At 56.3% G+C, this 18,014-nt stretch overlaps 1 protein-coding gene across 2 annotated transcripts in view; it reads right to left on the bottom strand.

Moving 5' to 3' along the window:
- Cmip (c-Maf inducing protein) overlaps positions 1-18,014 on the bottom strand; it is a 198,638-nt gene that overhangs the window by 57,327 nt on the left and 123,297 nt on the right. For both annotated transcript variants that reach the window (XM_076838962.2, XM_077105836.1), the window contains exon 3: positions 12,412-12,462. In XM_076838962.2, coding sequence (XP_076695077.1) covers positions 12,412-12,462 — 51 coding nt within the window. The remainder of the gene's footprint in view (positions 1-12,411; positions 12,463-18,014) is intronic.

Below are 18,014 nucleotides of genomic sequence, written 5' to 3'. Positions count from 1 at the left end.
GAGCTTTGGATGGGTGCAGATGTTAGCAGCCCCGGACACTCACTCCAGCAGGGAATCTCCAGCTTCCTGGATCCTCTGGCCTCGGCCTCTAGCAAAACTAAGGCAAATTCCATCAGCAGTGCACAGAGGGCTGCCCAGCTTCCCCCTCTGGCTGAAGCACTCTAGGGAGCCTTGCAGGTCCCCAAGCCCATGCTCAGCACACCCCAACACCTCACATCCTCAGCTCTTTGATTATTCTTAAGATTAAAAAAAAAAAAAATTTGTTGTAGTTGTAGATGGACAGAATGTCTTTATTTTATTTATTTTTATGTGTTGCTGAGGATGGAACCCAGTGCCTCACACATGCTACTGCCACCGAGCGACAGCCTCAGCCCCATGATTACTCTTCAGATTTTTGGACTTCCCCCTTCCCGGCGAGGAAACTCCCGGGAACCAAAGACCCAAGAGCGTGCATTATAATGAACTGAGAGTGGGGTAGACCCACATTTGGATTTCTTTCCTCCTACTTAAAAGTTGTGTAGCCTTCGACAAACCATGTCACCTCTCTGACCCTTATTTTAATCATTTATAAAATGAGGACTTTAGTGTCACTTGCCTCTTGGAGCTGTTGAAAGAATTAAATGTAACATTCCAGGCTTGACAGTAACTACTGAGTTCAGTAGGTAAGTGCAAAAGCGGAGCGACAGACCGTGGCCACAGTGCGCCACAGCAGTTAGAGAGCGGGGACACCCAGATCCACCTGGACCCACCTCCACCATCACCCAGAGTCAGGCCTGCCTGTCCACACGGGATTGGCCCACACGCACAGCCAGGGAGGCCCACATCCATCCATACAGCTGGCTTCTCTGTAGAGGTGGCTGGGGAGGGTTCTGGGCAGGGGCTGGGCTTGCTCCATAGCAGAGATTCCAGCCACTGCAGGAAGCCCCAGCCAGGCCCTGCACTTCCAATTAAAGAGAAAAGAGGAAGGAACCCCGAGAACAGAGTCCTCACAGTGGCCAGTCCTTAGTATTTGTACTTTTTAGTAGTGTATTATCTGATTTTTACAATAATATGCATTCTTTGAAAAATCAGGATTGTATAGAACAATGAGGACAGAAAGCAGAGCGGCCCCCTGCCGGATGACACCTGCCTTCTGTCGCTGGGTGACCTCATTTCATGCATTCTCTTCCACACATATGTACACACATGTGAGCACGCACACACACAAACCGGCACATGAATTTAGGTTGTAACATCCCTGTTGGCTCTTGACTCCCGTCGCCTCCACCCTCCCCTCCCCTGAATCCACACTACACTGCAGCTTACGGTAAACACATGCGGTAAACACATGCGAGGCAAGCAGCCACAGTCCCCTCCTGCAACCACCGTGCTGCTGAAGCTTGGCGGGGCAAGGCTGCACTCCAGACCCCGCTGGGGAGAACAGGTGGTGCGGGCAGTCGCGCCCAGGTCAGCACCATCAGCATGGCCTGGCGGCCTTCTCATGGTCCTGGTAATCAAACAGGTCCACAGAGCAGAGTCTGAGGTCCTCATTTTGTTATGAAAATAGCACCATCCTGCACACGTGTCTGTGCACCTGGCCTGCCCTCTCATCACCTGCGGGAACCCTCCAAACAACTTCCTATCAATTTCCACATCTGTGTGCCTTAGTGAGCCACCTCCAGTGGGCTGGCAGAGGCAGGACGTCCATTCAAGACGTAAAAATGAGGACCGTGGCAGTCCTGCTGCCTGACCTTACTCCCACATGCTGTCTTCCTGGGGTCACCTGTGGCAGTGCCAATAGCTTCTGCTCAGTGACTTCAGTGCCTTGATCCTGCCTCCTCAGGGGGGTCAAATAGCTCTTTGCACCCAAAATTAAGATGGGAGCAGGGGGCCTTGTTAGTCACTAATCTGAGGTAGCATTTTCTAGACACCCCCCCCCCCACCAAAGAAAAATGCAAAGACCATCCCAGAGGCCACGCTGGCTCTGGCTCCACGCCCAGGGGAACAGCCCTGGTGCATGGCCTGGCCGGAAACCACGGGGCAGAGCTCTGCTTCCTCTAGGCCTGAGAGAAGGAGCTCTATCCCAAGCAAGGACTCTCCCTGCCTGGGTGCGTGCACCCCAGGCTCCCACACTTCAAAGGGCAGCTGCGCTGGGTTTGGAAGCCTCCGCTCCTTGCTGGGCTGTCTTCTCTGGGCTGCAGCCACTGACAGCTACCCGAAGGGCTCTGATGAAGGAGCGCCCTGGGAAAGGATCTGGTTCCCTAGTAAAGGAACTTCTAGTCCGTCTCTAGCGTGCGCATGGCTGCTCCTCCTGTGCGGGACCTCGGGTCGCCAAATGGGGAAAGCTACACTCGTGGGGAAGGAGTGTGAGTTCCAGGTGACGCACCGTGGTGAATTCTAGGTCACCTGTATAATGGAGAGGACACTGCAGAGAAACCCAGCAGCTGTGGACAGAGCCGTTTACACTCCATCTCAGGCCGTGAGAGACACAGCAACAGGACCTGGCAGGCACAGAAGGGGTGGGACCCTGGTGTGAGCTCCGGCTTGATGCACCAGGAAGTCATTTAATCGGAACGTCAGTTCTCACCTGTCACAAGAGGACATAACACCCACCTCCTGGGGACACTGCAGCTTGCAAGAGGAGACAGGTGAAGAGCATGGAGAACAAGAGGCTTCAATAAAGGCTCACTGCACTTCCTCCTTCTTCAGTCTCTTATGGAAGCTCAAGCCCTGGTGTGCATCTGCGTCACCTGAGGGTGTGTCAAAACATAGGTGTGCTGCACCCCCACCCCAGTTTGTGAGAGAGGGGATTTATGTTCCTAAGTTCTCAGATGACACTGTATATGAAACCCACATTGAGAATCACCGAGCTACTGGTTCAAAAGCCCTGGGTCTGTAGTGGCCAGGAGGCTGGGAGGGCAGGAGTCCATCTTGGATGAATCAACTGTAGACTTCAACAGACCCTCAGGAGTCCACAGCTGCAAATGGTCCACTGGAGCCTGCCACTATCTCTAGCCAGGGCCAAGTGGCTCTGACTTCCTGCACGTAGCTTTTAAGGTCCTTATGCTCCTGGGCACTTGTCCCAGCCCAGAAGTCAGGGTTAGTCCGATCTTGCCAAGGGTCCTGTCTGAGCCTCTGCCAGCACCGTCCCCGTGCCCACCTTCCTTCCTGAGAGCAGAGCTGCTGCCCACGGGCATCCCTGATTGCCTCTGGCTGAGGTGAGGACCTAATTCCTCTTCAGGGGTTGGGGCTGCACATGAAGTTCTGCCACAAAGGGCAGACAGCAGGTTCACCCCCAAATCATTCACATGAAGAACCTCCCTGTAGGGCTCATGACTCGTCCCCCCTTCAGGGCCTGTGCTGGGTGACACACCAGAGCTCTGATACCCCTTCCTGCCTGGAGAAAAGGAAAATCAAAAAAAGCCCACAAACCCCCTTAGTCACTGGGGGAGCCACTGTGTCACACCAATCCTGAGGCCCAGGAACACAGAAGGGGGACAGGGGGGTCTTGGCGGTCCCAAAGACCAAGGCTGGCCCTCCTGGAGGGACGGGGGTACACAGAGAGGCTAGGTGGCCTAGGAGTGTGGTGTAGGTCACTCCGCCCATCCCCAGGCTCTGGGTGCTTAGTGACGGAACCCAGGCAGCCTCGGGGCCTCAGTGGGAAGGCCTGGGGGGTGAGCAACAGTCATCCAGCTAATACTCTCCCCAGGTGCTTTCAGAAACTCAGTTTCCTCGCTTGGACAATAGCATTTACTGAGAGATCTAAGCCCCATCTAGCTGAAAGCTCATCTCAACAGAGGACAACACTCCTCCCTTCCATGATTTCACTTACCCAGGGCCAACCACAGTGTGAAAATATGAAATGGGGAATTCCAGAAATACACTACTTATGAGTTTTAGATAAAGAGTAGAGGAGTGTGATGAAACCTGTGGTGGCCCACTCCACCTGGCTGGGATGCAGTGTGTCCACCCTATATACACTATCAGTCCGATAGCAGCCTCTCGGTTACCAGGTCAACCTTGCAGCATCCCATATTGCAGTGCTTGCATTCAAGCAACCCTTGCTTTACTTAATAGTGGCCAAAGCATAGGAGTCATGCTGTGAAGGAGGTGCCAGGGAATAGGGCACGGAGCATGGAAGCACACACTCTGGCACCTGTGGCAACGCTGCAGGCCACAGAGAGGAGAACGCTGTCTGTAGGGCTCTGAACCAGCTGAGGATTCAGGCATCCGCTGGAGGGTCTTAGAACATGTCCCCCACAGATTGAGGGGCTGGCTGGGGGTGGTTTCCTGGGGTGATGGAAAATTGGGTGATGGTGAACCTCAGGTGATCGAGTCAACCGTCCCTGAGCTTGACCGTCAGGATACATGCACTTTGCTATATCTAAAGTGCAACCTGATTTTGAAAAATCCTAACTGTTGGGAAGGGTTATGGACAGTGGGAATGTTTTTACAATTTTCTTTGACCTCCTTAGTATTTAAAAAAACACTTAAGTCAAAGTGTCACTGGGTTCAACCCCCAGTACCTAAATAAATAAATAAATAAATAAAATACCTTAGTAGATAGACTTTTTAAACGTCCCGACTAAGGGCTCTCCTACCCCTAAGAAGGAGCAGAGGTACGACACACCAGAACACTGCTGGCCAGCGTCGACTGAAGGTGACTGTAAGTCTGCCCTGCGGCCTGATGACTTAATTCCCAGCACATGCTCAACAGGCATGTGGACACACGCACCAGGATGTTTACACGGCTCCACCTGTGACAGCCCCAAACCGGACGTATATGTCCACGACAGAACAAACAAGTCAAGAGTGCGACCCAGCAACGCAAGGACGAGACAATCGCAGTACGCAGCAGGACAGCTCGTCTGATAAACCTGACTTTCAGCCTAGACGCCAGGTCACAGGAGTTCAGGTTGCAGATTCCATTCAGATAAAGTCCAAACATGCAGAACTAACCCGTGCTGCTGGAGTCCGAGCAGCAGCAGCCCTGGTGGGGAGGCTGGGGAGGCCGGGGAGGCTGGGGAGGCCGGGGAGGCCGGGGAGTTCCCCGAGTGCTGCTCTCATGATCTGTGTGCTTCCCCTCGTGCTGTCCTGCAGGGGAGGTTTATCACAAAACAGACAGGACAGGCTGTTCTGAAGTCAGTTTGGGTGGGAAAGCAGGAACCTTGCCCCCACCCCAGCTGCCCTGGCCAGGCACGAGGCTAGCCTGGAGGCCACCACCCTGGGCTGCATCTCAGCTCTGCCCATTGCCAGCTGTGTGCCTGGGGACCAGCCCCCCTTCCCTCAGCTCCTTCTGTCAGATGGGGTTTCCTGAGACAGCATGACACAGAAGCCCCCCGCCCCATGACTGGCAATGGCGGGCACCTGGTAGCTGTTTCTCTTCCTCTACTGTAAAGAAAGCCGGTGGGAGTTTCGGCTCTCGTCCCCAAGGCTGCCCAGCCCTCTGCCACTTGTTGGTTTCAATCCCAGAAGCTCCCCTTGTTGTTGGTTACAGGGTCCCCTGTGACCCACTAAGCGTGGCCTATGCTGTGGCTGGGAGACGCTGGAGACGGTGGACTCTCTGAGGAGAGTCAGCCTTGGGCCCCATTGAGCACAGATGCAGGGGGACGCCCCAGGGCTGGGTGCCCCCAGCTCAGTAAGGCCTTTGCTCGGCCACCTCCCGGGGGGGCCCCCTGCCTGGTAGGGAGAGCCCTCCTTTCACAGTGCTCCTCTGAATCCCTCTGATCCCTCTTAAGAGGTCACTAAGTCCTCTTTGACTGAGGACCAGAAATTAATCTGGATGGAATTCCTGTGTTTCAACCTGGCTGAGCAGGCACGAGGCTGGGCCCTTAAGCAGGCAGAGTCCACCTCCTGCCCACCTTGCCCTGCTCCTGCTTCTTCCTTCTCAGACTGCAGGATACTGGGGTAGTACCTGCCTGTCCCATCAGGAGACACTCAGACTCAGAGGGTCTGGCTGGAAGCCCTGCAAAGGCCCCTGGGGCAAGCCCCAGAGACACAGGCAGAGCCGGCAGCACGAGCCTGGAGTCCGCAGGGCACAGGCTGCCGCAAGGTCTGGGCACTTCCACTCCCTCGGCCAATGGAGCTGGGCAGCAGGGCTCTATGGGCAGAGCTCTGCCTCTGGGAAAGTGCACTGGTGATGCCTGCTGGGGGCTCGCTGGGGGCTGGGCCATGTGCGCCACACAGCACCCCCCTGCTCTGGGAGCCCTATCTTCTGGGGTCTCGTTTATCCATGAATAAACAAGCAGCAACCTTCACTGACTGCTGAGCACGAGGCAGGCGTGGTTCTAGAATCTCCATGGCTACTGACCCACGCCACCTTGCTATGAACCTACTGAACTTAGATTTATTATGAGCCCCACTTCATGTAGGAGAAAAGTGACCAGGCCAGTGCCACAGGGCCAGGAGGTGGCAGAGCCAGGCCTGGACCTGGGCCCCTCGGCCTGCAGCCTTCACCATTCGGCAATGGACACAATGTTGTTCTGGGAGCAAACTGGCAATAAGTGATGAGAGCCACCCACCACCACCGCCAGCCCCTGACCCCTTCCCAGTAGCCCGTGTTCTGGAAACTGCTCTAAAAGGACTTAAGGGAAGTGAAGGCTTAGCTGGTATAGGAGAGCCACAACCACGCCGTCTCAGAGGGAGCGGCACAGACCCAGCAGCTGGGAGCCTGTACCTCACACCCTATGCAGACCAGACTGCCGGCTGCGCAGGAAACATCTGCGTGAAGACGCGCAGCACCAGGAAAGGCGCAGGGGTGAGCCCTGGCTGGCGCAGAGGGGCCGCTGTCCCTGTGCAGCTATAATAAGGTAGGGAGGGCTGGGGTTCTCAGTGGTGGAGCCCGCCTAGCATGCGGGAGGCCTGGGTTCCTTCCCCAGCACTAAAAAAAGAATTAGAGAAAGATAGGATGGCAGAGGGGGCCGAGAGGGGAAGGCAGCTCTGTGGTGGCTGCTAGGTCAACACAAAGGGCCGTCCCAGCAGCAGGCATGCAGGGCAGCCGGGGCGGAGGGGCAGAGCACATAGAGCTGGGACTTCAGCCTCTGGGCATACGTGATGCAGGGCTTGGGAAAAGGAGGTGGGTCAGTCCTGTGCTTCACCCTCCAGGGCCAGGAGGCATGGTCTGCAGGCTGCACAGACAGGCGAGGCTGGGGAAGGCACTGGCCGGCACCACGCAGGCTCCCAGCACCCAGCGGGGATTTGCAAGGCAAAGGTTAATTAGCATCATCCCCCATGACGTCCCTGAGACAAGCGGGAAATGCAAAGCTCCCAGGCAAGGCCTCCGGAGATTAAAAGGCCAGGGCACAGCACAGGGTCTGCGGAGGGACGGGAGCTGTGTGTGTGTGTGTGTGTGTGTGTGTGTGTGTGTGTGTGTGGTGGGGGTGGGGGCACACTGTGCCTCGCCCACCTGTGGGTGGCAAGCCAGCTCCTGCTGCAGATGTCCCAGGTTTACAGCCCAGCCCTGTGCCCATGAGAAAGTGGTGTGACTCTGGGCCTCAGTTTCCACATCTGTAACGTGGGAAAGCAGCCCTCGCAGGCTCTTCCTGGGATGCAGAGAACCTGAGGGGGTGAGGTCAGTGTTCAGGTGGGGCAGGTGCTCAGCACAGCAGTCGGAGCCGTCACCTGCTACTTGGTGCCGAGGGCTGGGGGCAATTCAGGGATCAGTCTGGGATGGAGAAGGCTCAGTGGTGAGGAGAGCCTGGACTCTGGACTGACTACGGAAATGCAGAAGCCAGAGGGCTCTGAGCACCGAGCTAGGAGCCGCCATCCTTGGTGATATTCCTCGCTCCTAGGACTCTCAGGCCCCGTCCAGGAGATGAAGACTTTGCAGAACCGTCACGAGGCTCAAGGGAGCAGATGCATGTGCACTGCTGGTCAAGGGGACGCTCTGTTGACCTGGGGGACACTCCTCCTGAGGACAGACTTCCCAGCACAGCTCTAGGGGTCTCGAGTCTGCCAGGACATGCTGGCTGGGGCTGCAGGGGGCTGTAAGAGGCACTGGCTCCTGCTAGGGTCCCCTCTACCTGCCTCATAAACAGGAACATGAGCCTCATAGTAATGCAGCAAGTGAGGCACTGTCACCATTTCACAGCCAACACACGCACACGCACATGCACTGTGGTCTTTCTCTCTTTCACCCGCCTCCCACATTCTTTCCTGCTTCCTTTACTGTACAGAGGAGGGACAAGGCCTGGACGCAGTGACCAGAGGCTGCAGCTGCCCCAGGGGGTTGGGAAAGCCTGCTTGGGGAAAAGGCAGCCGTGGCCAGGGCAGCCAGCCAGAGAGGATGCAAACATGGGCTAAGACTTTCCCAGAGCCAAACGCATTCCTCTGGCCTGGCCAGCCTGGGACAAGGAAACTGGCCAGCCTCTGTCGCACACTCAGTCTATTCCTCGGGCTCAGCTCTGGCACTGGGCCCCTGGGGTTGTTCTTAGTGACCTAGCTTCCCCGGGGATAAAACTTGGATTCCAAGTTTAGATTCCAAGACTTCTGTGCAGCGGCCTTGGAACCCATCAGGAGCGCAGGGTTGGAGTCTGCACAAGTCCCAGCTGCGCAAAGCAGGTGTCCCTGGGCTTCTGGGGCTCCGTGATCAGCCCAGAGCGTCTCCTCACAGCCCGGTGTGCGGGCCTGTCTGGGGCACTCAGGCCCACCCTGACCGCTGGGCTCGCCTGGGCCTCTCATCCCCAAATCCTGGTCACCGGAGTGGTTCATTCCTCCCAGGGCTCTGTGAACCCATTCTTGGCCTTGACGCACAACCCAGCTGTACCCTCCTGGCCCGGTATAAATGGACCCAGCCTCCAAGGGCCAGGGAAGGAGCAAAGTGGGGCATCTCAGAGTCAGAAAGGAGGCCTCATTAACCCAGCATCATTGTTTGTGCTTCTAAGCCCCTGGGAATTGGCCTCCGGGGCCCAACCACCAGAACCAAACAGGTAGAGCCTCCCGAAAGAGTCGAGGACCTGGGCTCTGCTCCAGCGGCTTCCAGGAGGCCTGCAGCTACTGTCACACCACCCAGAGCACCCATCCCCGTTCAACCCACCGGCATGGGGATGGCAGGTGCTTGCTGGTCTTTGTCCTGTGGGCTCCAGGCCTCCTTGGACTTCCCTGACCAACACTGGCTGGGAGCAGGAAGAGCACAGTGCCCAGGGAGGTGGGGGTGGAGAGAGGACCCTGCAAGGGCCTCGTACGCTTTGCACTCAGATCTCATCTGCAAAGGGAGACCACCGAACCACCACAGACATGGTGCCCAGCAGAGGAAGTTCTCCAGCAAGAGGCTGGGACGGCGGCAAGCACTCTCAAGGCCACGTGAGGCCCTTCAAACAGCGGTGCTACCAGTGAACAGGGACGAGCAACAGGGCATCACAGACATCAGACATCACCGTCATACTCAGCTGCATACCAGGAGCCAACCAACAGCAGCATTTCTCAACCTTCTTCATGACTGTCTCCCTGCCCCGCACTGGGGACTGAACCCAGGCGCTCCACCACTGAGCCCCAGCCCCAGCCCTTGGTGATTTTTGTTTAGAGACAAGGCCTTTTGGACGGATCTCCCTCATTTGCTTTCCTCCTTTTACCAAACGATAAGGTTTTAGTGAACAGAATTGAGCTTCAGGGTATTTTTAAAAAACAAGTATTTTTAAGCCCCAAAGACCTGATTCTGGCCCTAAGGGGACTTCACTCCTATGGGGAATGCCCAGAGATGTTGGCACAACTTGACCACAGCTAAACCCAGGGACACGGTGTCCCGGAAGCTGCGCTCTTCAGGAGCACAAGGAAGCTTTCTGCACATGCGCTGTGCTGCGGCACGCCCATGTACACTGGTTTCTGAGTACTCAGAAATGCAAAGTCTCAAGTGAGGTGGTGGAAGTTCTAGACATCCCTAATGACCCCCCCCCCCCCGTTAAGTAGCAAAAGGGAAAAGAAAAAGGAAAGGAGAGCTTCAAACTGGCTGGTCATATTGTAATTATGGGAGAGAGAGTGGTTGTCTTAGCAGCAGCAGAGGGTCCTGTCCCGAGTGGGCTGAAGAGTCTGCCTCTCAGTCAAACACAGTTTGATCAATGAGGAGGTGGGATGAACCGAGAGACTGGAATAAAATTTGGATCTTGTTGCTGTGCAAATATGAGCAAGTCATTCAATCTCTCTGAGCCTCATTCCCTCATCTGCTGAATAACAATGAACCAGAATGTACCCAGCCAGGCCTGACACACTGGAGGTATTTACTAATTCCATCTCAATTAAACAAATATTTGCTATAATCTTTCCAGATCAGTACAAGTAAGTTACAGAACCAGGATTCAAATCCAGGTCTTCCGGCTCATCTGGCCAGGCAGCCACCCTCCAAAACAACTTATGCTTCTTCCTTTCCCATTTTAAAAGAAGGCAAGTAAGCCCCCTTAACTCTCATCAGAACTAGGTGGCTAAGAGTCAGGAATTAAATCAAGTTGCCAACACTGAGAGGCCGCTGCCACCTGGTGGTGGCATACCTAAATCATTAGGGGGCAATTACCGAAGGGGAAAAACGGCCAATGTCTTACACATGCTTAAAACCCCACCAAGCCCAAGCTTACACAGTGAGACTGAGTCACCAGCCACCACCTGGCAAAGGGCCAGCACACCACCAGGCACCTGCCTGTTCTTTGATGCCTCTGGCTTAGCTTTCCTAGTTACCCACCCCCGGCTTTTCTTTTAATTGATCAAATTTAATAACCATCAATAAACCAAATACCACCATATCTGAGCACAGACGGTCTTCCCAAGAACTTCTGGACACCCACAGCCCCAGTTCCTGATGAGCTTAACCAGCCACCTGGACACCACATGAAATTCTTGACAAACCAGTGTTTCAAATTTGAACTTCTAAATCAGCTTTCTGGCCAAACTCTCCCGAAATTCCATTTTCTATGCCCATCTTGGTCCCCCTTACAGCTGGGTGACGTTCACAGAACCAGCAAGCGCTGACCTCTGGGCGTGCCTGTAGACGCCGCTGAAGGAACACTGCTGAAGGAACAAGGCACAGGCAGAGCCCTGGACGGCACCGCAGCCCTCGCTCATACCCTTTACAGCTCCTCTGGGCGAGGTGCTCCCAGTCTGTGCACCTCCCGCCCGCCCTGTCCTGGGGAGGACAAGCAAGGCTGCCACTTATGAGGGCTCGCATGCGAGACCCCTAGAGAGCCAATGAGGCTGGACTAAGGAGTTACTGTCCCTGACCACAAAGTGGACTCTTCTTTTAGGAAAAGCTCTGGAGGGCCGCATACCATGGTGATGGCATGTAACAGGTCACTGCCGCCCAGTTGTCATTCCTCCCTTTCGACCACTGTGGCATTTAACTCCCAGATGGCCCAGGGGGTCCTGTCTATGTCCACGCATCCTGGGCACATTGGCCCTGGGCACAGAGTATGGCATTAGGGATGTCAACCCTGTGTGAGCTGATCCAGCAACACTGCTGGTTCCAAAAGCTGACGTGTGCCACCTGCCCCCTCAGCCGCTGCCCGGGGGCTCCCACCCCAACTACACCCAGAACCTAGCGGGAAAGAGGGACCTGAAGCTGCAGGAGTCAGACTCCAGCCTCAACTTCCTGTGTGTACGACAGGACAATCATCATCGACCTCGTGAGGTTCTGGTGAGGGTGAAGTGGACATCGTGAGACAGGCACAGCTCCTGGCACACAGAGGAGTTCAGTCCGCACAGTCCCAACCTGGAGACTCGTGTCCAGCCTCTGAGAGTGGCCTGGCTGCGGTGAGAGCGCTGGGAGGTGTGAGGAGCCCAGCCTCCCTCGGGACAGATGACAGCTCCCGGGCACGCCTGCCACGCTCATCCTCCACCACTGCTGGCACCGTGGGAGCCAGGGAGGCACGGATGCTCACTGGGCGAGCTGCACACCTTGTCTGAATGGGACACCACCGCCAAAGTCCCAGAGCAGAAACTGGACTGCAGGGGCCTGAGGACCCGGCTTGGCAGAGGTGGCGGCCAGCCGAAGTTGAATTTCTCTTTATGTGTCAGAGGCCTCCAAACCATCCTCTGCAGAGTTCCAACCAGGCAGTCAGGCCACAGGCCAGAAAGGCACAGACAGGCAGGAGGAGCCCACGGGAACATGGCTGCTCTCACTACGGCTTTGCACAGCCTCCGGAAGTCTCCTCAGCACAGCTCCTGGAGCCCTGGAGGGCCAGCCTCCCCGGCCTCAGACCACCTTCCCTCCAACAGCAAGCGTTCTGGGACCTTTAAGAGCAGGGACTCCAGTGTAAGGCCCTGGGCTAAGCACACCAGGCGGGAACACAGCCTCAGCACTGCGGGGGACAGGACCCTCACCCCAGAGAGCGAAGGGCAGAGGTTTCTCCTCAGCAGGTGGGGCTTCTCTGCAGAGCCGCCTAATGGCAAGTGTCCTCTGCCTCCACGCCCCTGGGGTGGCCCCGGTGAAGGAGCAGCCTAGGCAGGACTTACCTTCCACTGCAGAGAATGGAACCACTGGTCTCGCAGGTAGCTGTTGGCAGCCTGCAACGAGAACAAGAGAAGGTACAGTCACCAGAGGGCGGCAACCCAGGGCCCCTGACAGCCAGCACGTGAGCCCTGCCTGCTCTGGGCAGACGAGCCCTGAGTGAACTGCCCTGGAACAGAGCATGCGGGGGACTTTTCTGGAAAGAAGACACAGCCCTGGTGGAGGCTGGCTGCTGGGCACAAGGAGCTCCCCCTTGCTGCCTGCGCATACACCCGACTCACTCAGAATCATGGGAAGGGTGGTGACGGTGGCAGGAGCTGCCAGGAGCCTCCCTCCCACCAGGATCACCAGGCACCCACCCCACCTCTTCTCCATCCTGCCAGTTCCCTAAGCTAAAGGCGGCTTCCATCACTGCCCGCTCCACAGAGGAGAAGACCAAGACTCCGAAATCCCACACTACGTGCATTCAGACCTGGGCGGGCCAGCGCCAAGGCCTGTGTACTTCACCAGGACCCTCGTGACAGCTACAGGTCAGGGTGGGCAGTGCCAGCCTTGAACTTGGCCAGACCTAGGGTAAAGCATGGAGCCAAGAAGCAGAACCTCCTTCATCCCCGGCACCCTGATCCCGAGAGCCGGCAAGGCAGTCTGGACTTTCCCGACTGTGCGGCTGTGGGTGGGAAGCGGCCCGCTTGTCGGCGTCGGGGGATGGGGGCCGGGCGCCGTAACCACCCAGAGCCTGCTGGAGGCCACGGCTGCCATTCTCACCAGTTCTCCCAAATAAAATGTTGACAGTGTCCGATGGGACCCGCGGGCTGGCCTTGCAGCAGCAGCCCTGGGAAGATGGACTGTCCACGAGAGGAGGAAACTGAAGTTAAGAACGTTCCCAAGGCTCAGATGGGAGCCGAGGACCAGGAAGTGAGCTATAAACCTCACAGGACGGCACTCTGAGCTCTCTCCAGGCCACCCAGGCAGTGCCACGCCCCCTGCTCCAAGTGACCCTAACTGTGAAGGTCGAGAGACTCCATGAAGGCTGGAATGACTCACCCCCTCTGCTTCCTACACGCACACACACAGGGCCCAGGACTTCTGTAGACAATGGTCTCCACCAGACCGTCCTGAATAAACAGACTGCTTGGTGCCCAGGTGGCACAGCATCCTGGGGTCAGTCCAGAGACACCTTTCAAACCTGGGGAGTCACACCAGCCCCTGAGGCAGGCTGAGCCTGAGTGCTACCCAAGCCAGAGACCAGCTTCTGTGCTCCTAGGACTCCTGCGATGGCTAAGCCTCCAACAGATCCGGGCCCTGGCCCTGATCTCTGCCATAGTCTAGCATTCTGCCCTGGAGGATGTTGGGGACACGGCCTGTGACACCTGCTCAGGATTGCTCAGGCCCAAGAGGAGAAGCAGCCCCCTGCCGGGCTGTGGCTGGGGTCCCCGCTGCCAGCACTGACCTAGCATTCTGGTCTCATGACACTTCTTGTTCATTAGGATGACAACACACATCCCCAGCTCAGGGCAAGGGATGGTGACATCCCAGACGATGAAATAACCATGGGAAAGAGCTTAGTCAGCACGCCCCAGATGGCGCACGAAGGCTCTTGAAACATGGCCATTCGGGTCAGCAGCAGCCACAGCAGTGCTGTGCCCACAGACGTTTAGCAATGGGCTCTCCGGGGCTTTTGTGAATGATGCCACTTCAGCTGACTCCAGCGAGGGGACGTGGCTGCACCACTACTGGGAAGCGTGAGGGCCAGCTCTCATGGCAGGGGCACGCCAGGAGGAGCCACTCCACATGGCCTAGGTCTGCTGATCACACCCAGGAGGCCAGAGGGGGTTGCGGCAAGCAGGATGAGGTCCCCAAGACGTGCTCTGGGATTATGTCATCTTAACACGGCAAAGGGACTTTGCAGATGTGACTGACCGAAGGCTCTTGGGATGGGAGACTATTCAAGATTATCCACCTGGCCCAGGGGAGTCACAAAGGAGGAGGAGGGAAGGTCAGAATCACCTGCAGGAGTCAGAGGGACGCAGTTGGAGCCTCCAGCAGCTAGAAGAGGCAAGGAAGGGGCTGGGGATGTGGCTCAAGCAGTAGCATGCTCGCCTGGCATGCGTGCGGCCCGGGTTCGATCCTCAGCACCACATACAAACAAAGATGCTGTGTCCGCCAAAAACTAAAAAAATAAATATTAAAACTCTCTCTCTCTCTCTCTCTCTCTCTACCCCCCCCCATCTTAAAAAAAAAGAAAAAAAAAAAAAAAGAGGCAAGGAAACACTCTCCTGGGAGCCTCCTGGGGAGCTGGCACTGCCCACCCTGGATGTTAGCCCGGGGGACTTCTGGCCTCCAGAGATATCCACAAGTGTGCGCACCACACATACACACCCGCTACACACACACACACACACACAACTTGCAGGCGGCTTCAGGATATGTTATGAATTGCAGGTTAAGGACCTAGATCTAATCTGACCTCTTTGATGCCATTTTTCTGATGTGGAAAATGGTCCAGATTTCCTGTACCTGTCATCAGTTCTATTTCCAGTGACCTTCTTTACGTGGCCATGTAGCTTGCTCAATGAGTATGAGCTGGTGGACGAGCCAGTGCCCTCTTGAGCTCCCCCTGCCCCCTGACCCCGCCATGGTGAGTGGCACATTCCCTGAGGCATGAGCCCCACACACGCTGCACACAAAGACGGGGTGAGCAGCGGCCACATGGAACAGGCAGCATCACCTGGTCCTCACACAGCCTCAAGCCTACCACCACCTCCCTGCCCAGGAACACTCTGCCTTCACCCTGCCCCCAGGGCCTACTCAACTCGCACTCAACCCCCAGGTCCCCCTGAAATGCCTCTTCTCCAGAACTGTCATGATGGCACCTCCCCCGCACCCACCCAACACATCGCACTGTCTTACAGTCACCTGTCTAGTGTCCCGTCCCTAGGCCTGGGCTCTAGGAGGTCAGGAACCATGTCTGATTTAGGCACCACTGTGTCCAAAAAAAACCAGGGAAATGTTTGTCAGTGGAAGACGGGCTGACGCGCTGAATGAATGAAGGACGGAAGGATGTACGGATGGATGCGTGAGGCAGGAGGACTGACAGAAGGGTAGATGAATAGGCAGGCAGATGCATGGGTGCACGGTAAGACAGAAGGACAGACAGATGGCAGACACATGGGTGGATGGGCACCAATGTACCTACTCTGTTCCATGGAGAATATTTCATGTGTGTGAGAACTTCAGAAGAACTCTGCAGTCCTAACACCCTCTCTTTCCCAACTTGTATTTGATGAAGCCTCTAGAAATAATCATGGTGGTATTTTCCTGGTATACTTTGTGCTAATATTGCCAAGTACTTTACACAGAATCTATGATCCTCTCTAATAACCAAGGAGACAAACATTATGGGTCCAGTTCATAGATATAGAGGGTCCTTTCGGCTGCAAGGGTCACACAGCTACCTACACAGCCTCAGCAGTGTAGGGTGACGCAGCCAGTGCATGGCAGATCTGGCCTGGAGCTCAGAGGGGCCTGACCCCAGCCTGCTGTCCCTACTGCTCATCCCTGGAACTGGTGAGCAATGTGCCCAGCTCCTCTGCACCCCGGGCCCTGAGCTGGGAATCTGAGAGAATTATTTCCCCGTGTGACTTCCCTCTGATGAAGGGAGGAAGGACCTGCCACCCTATTCCAGGCACAAGGAGGCCCCACCTAAACAAAGGGTGGGCCTGAACTTCCTTCCAGAAGAGCAGGTACAGCTGATGGAGTCAGAGACTGCAATGAGGGTGGCAGGAAGCTGCTCCTCCTTGGACTTATCTGGTTCTGAAGGACCACTGCTGGCCCAGGGCCGTCTAAGTAGCTTCTAGCACAGGGAGAGCTGCCCAGCGGAGCCTCAGCCCAGGGAGAGGCTTCAGCAGAGTGCCCATGCTGCTCTGTGGGCGGCCGGGCAAGGACAAGCCAGACCCCAGGGAATGCTGAGTCTGAGGGTCCCTCAGAGAAGGAGCCACTGGAACACAGGCAGGAGCCCCCGGCCCGCCCAGTGCTGCTCAGGCTGCCCTCTGACAGTAATAAATCTTTCCAACCAAAGGGCCTGATTCCAGGCAAACTCTGCCTAATTTCCTCTTCAAAAGTTGCCAAGTTCTGGCTCATTGTTGTATTGTCTACAGAGGTGAGAAAAACAGCCCAGGGAGCACCGGGGTACTGTTCCCAAGGCCCCTTCTCTGGCCAACTCTTGGGGGAAAAACAGCCCGAGCATGCAGACCGGAAAGGGCTTCCCTCCAGCTTCCAGTAAGAAAGGAACCCACCCTGTCCCCTGCCCTGCTGCCAGTGTTTGGGGTAAACAGTTGCCTGGCTCCTGTGGGCTTTCGGGAACAATGACAGCAGAGCCAGGTATCTGAGACACCCAGTGATGGAGATGTGACTGGGGAGGAGGGTCTCCTCACTCCCACGTCACCAGGAACCTGGGGCCTCATGGGGCTCTCCATTCCTCACCAATGTGTTTAAACCCACTGCAAGGCCCAGCTTCCTGAAGACGCCCTGCCCTGCCCTGCTCCTTAACAGGTGTGTTCTGCACCCAGGGGTTCTAATAACATGGCATTAGGGAGGAGTGCTGACATCACACAGACTCAGAATTGCAGCAAATGGACCATGTGGAAGGCTGGGTGCCCCCGTCTAGCACTGCACCCGCAGGCCAAATGCTCAGCCTCTGGGCTGGAGAGGGGGTACCTGGACCTAAGCATTCCCCAGCCTCCTTCGTCTCTGGAACCTGAGACAGAAACGGACACCCGGCAGGCAGGGACAGGCAGGGGACACTGGGAGCCTCCTCAGGGGTGCAGTGACTCAGGCACAGCGAGGGACTCCACCTCGGGAGGCTACTTCCATGGGAGGGGTCTGGCCAAACGAAAGGCTTCAGGCCAGCAGTACCCACAGAAACTTCTGAGGGTACAGAACCTCTCTTGGGGGTAGGGGACTACGGGGGATTGAACCTGGAGTGCTCTACCTCTAGTGCTCTACAATCCCAGCCCTTTTTATTTTTTATTTTGAGGCAGGGTCTTGCTAAGTTGCTGTGACTGGCTTTGAATTTGCAATCCTCTTGCCTCAGCCTCCCAAGTTGCTGGGACCACAGGTGTGTGCCATGGGGCCCAGCCAGAGATGCTCCATATCTGCTCTGGCTAATGCAGTGGCCACTGGCTACCTGTAACCACTTGGCATGCAAAACGTGCCTGGTGGACTCAGAACATGCATTTTTAATGGAATGGAATAAATCCATCCAAACACAAATGACCCAGGGAGGATCCTGGCTGCAGTGCCAGGAGCAGCTCGAGGCATCTTGGCTCCTCTGCCACCTGGAGCACGCAAGGCCTTCTAATGGGCTGTGACCCATCCGCCCACCTGGCTGCCTCTAGAACCCCTCCCCACACTCTAGAACAGAAAAGATCTATCCCCAGGGACCCTGAGGTTGCTCCTGGTGACGCCCAAGCTCTGGGTCCTAACACAGCAAACCATACAGAGTCAAGGCAAAGGAAAGCTCCGTCTGCCACAAGAGCAAGCGGACCCTATCAGCAGTGGAGAAGGGCCCACTCAGCACCCCAAGCACTGTCTTGGAGGGGGCCACCCG

The sequence above is a fragment of the Callospermophilus lateralis genome, chromosome 18 (assembly GCF_048772815.1).
Source record: "Callospermophilus lateralis isolate mCalLat2 chromosome 18, mCalLat2.hap1, whole genome shotgun sequence".
Taxonomy (NCBI): domain Eukaryota; kingdom Metazoa; phylum Chordata; class Mammalia; order Rodentia; family Sciuridae; genus Callospermophilus; species Callospermophilus lateralis.
Note: the sequence above shows the minus strand (reverse complement) of the source record. Positions and strands in the feature narration are given on the sequence as shown.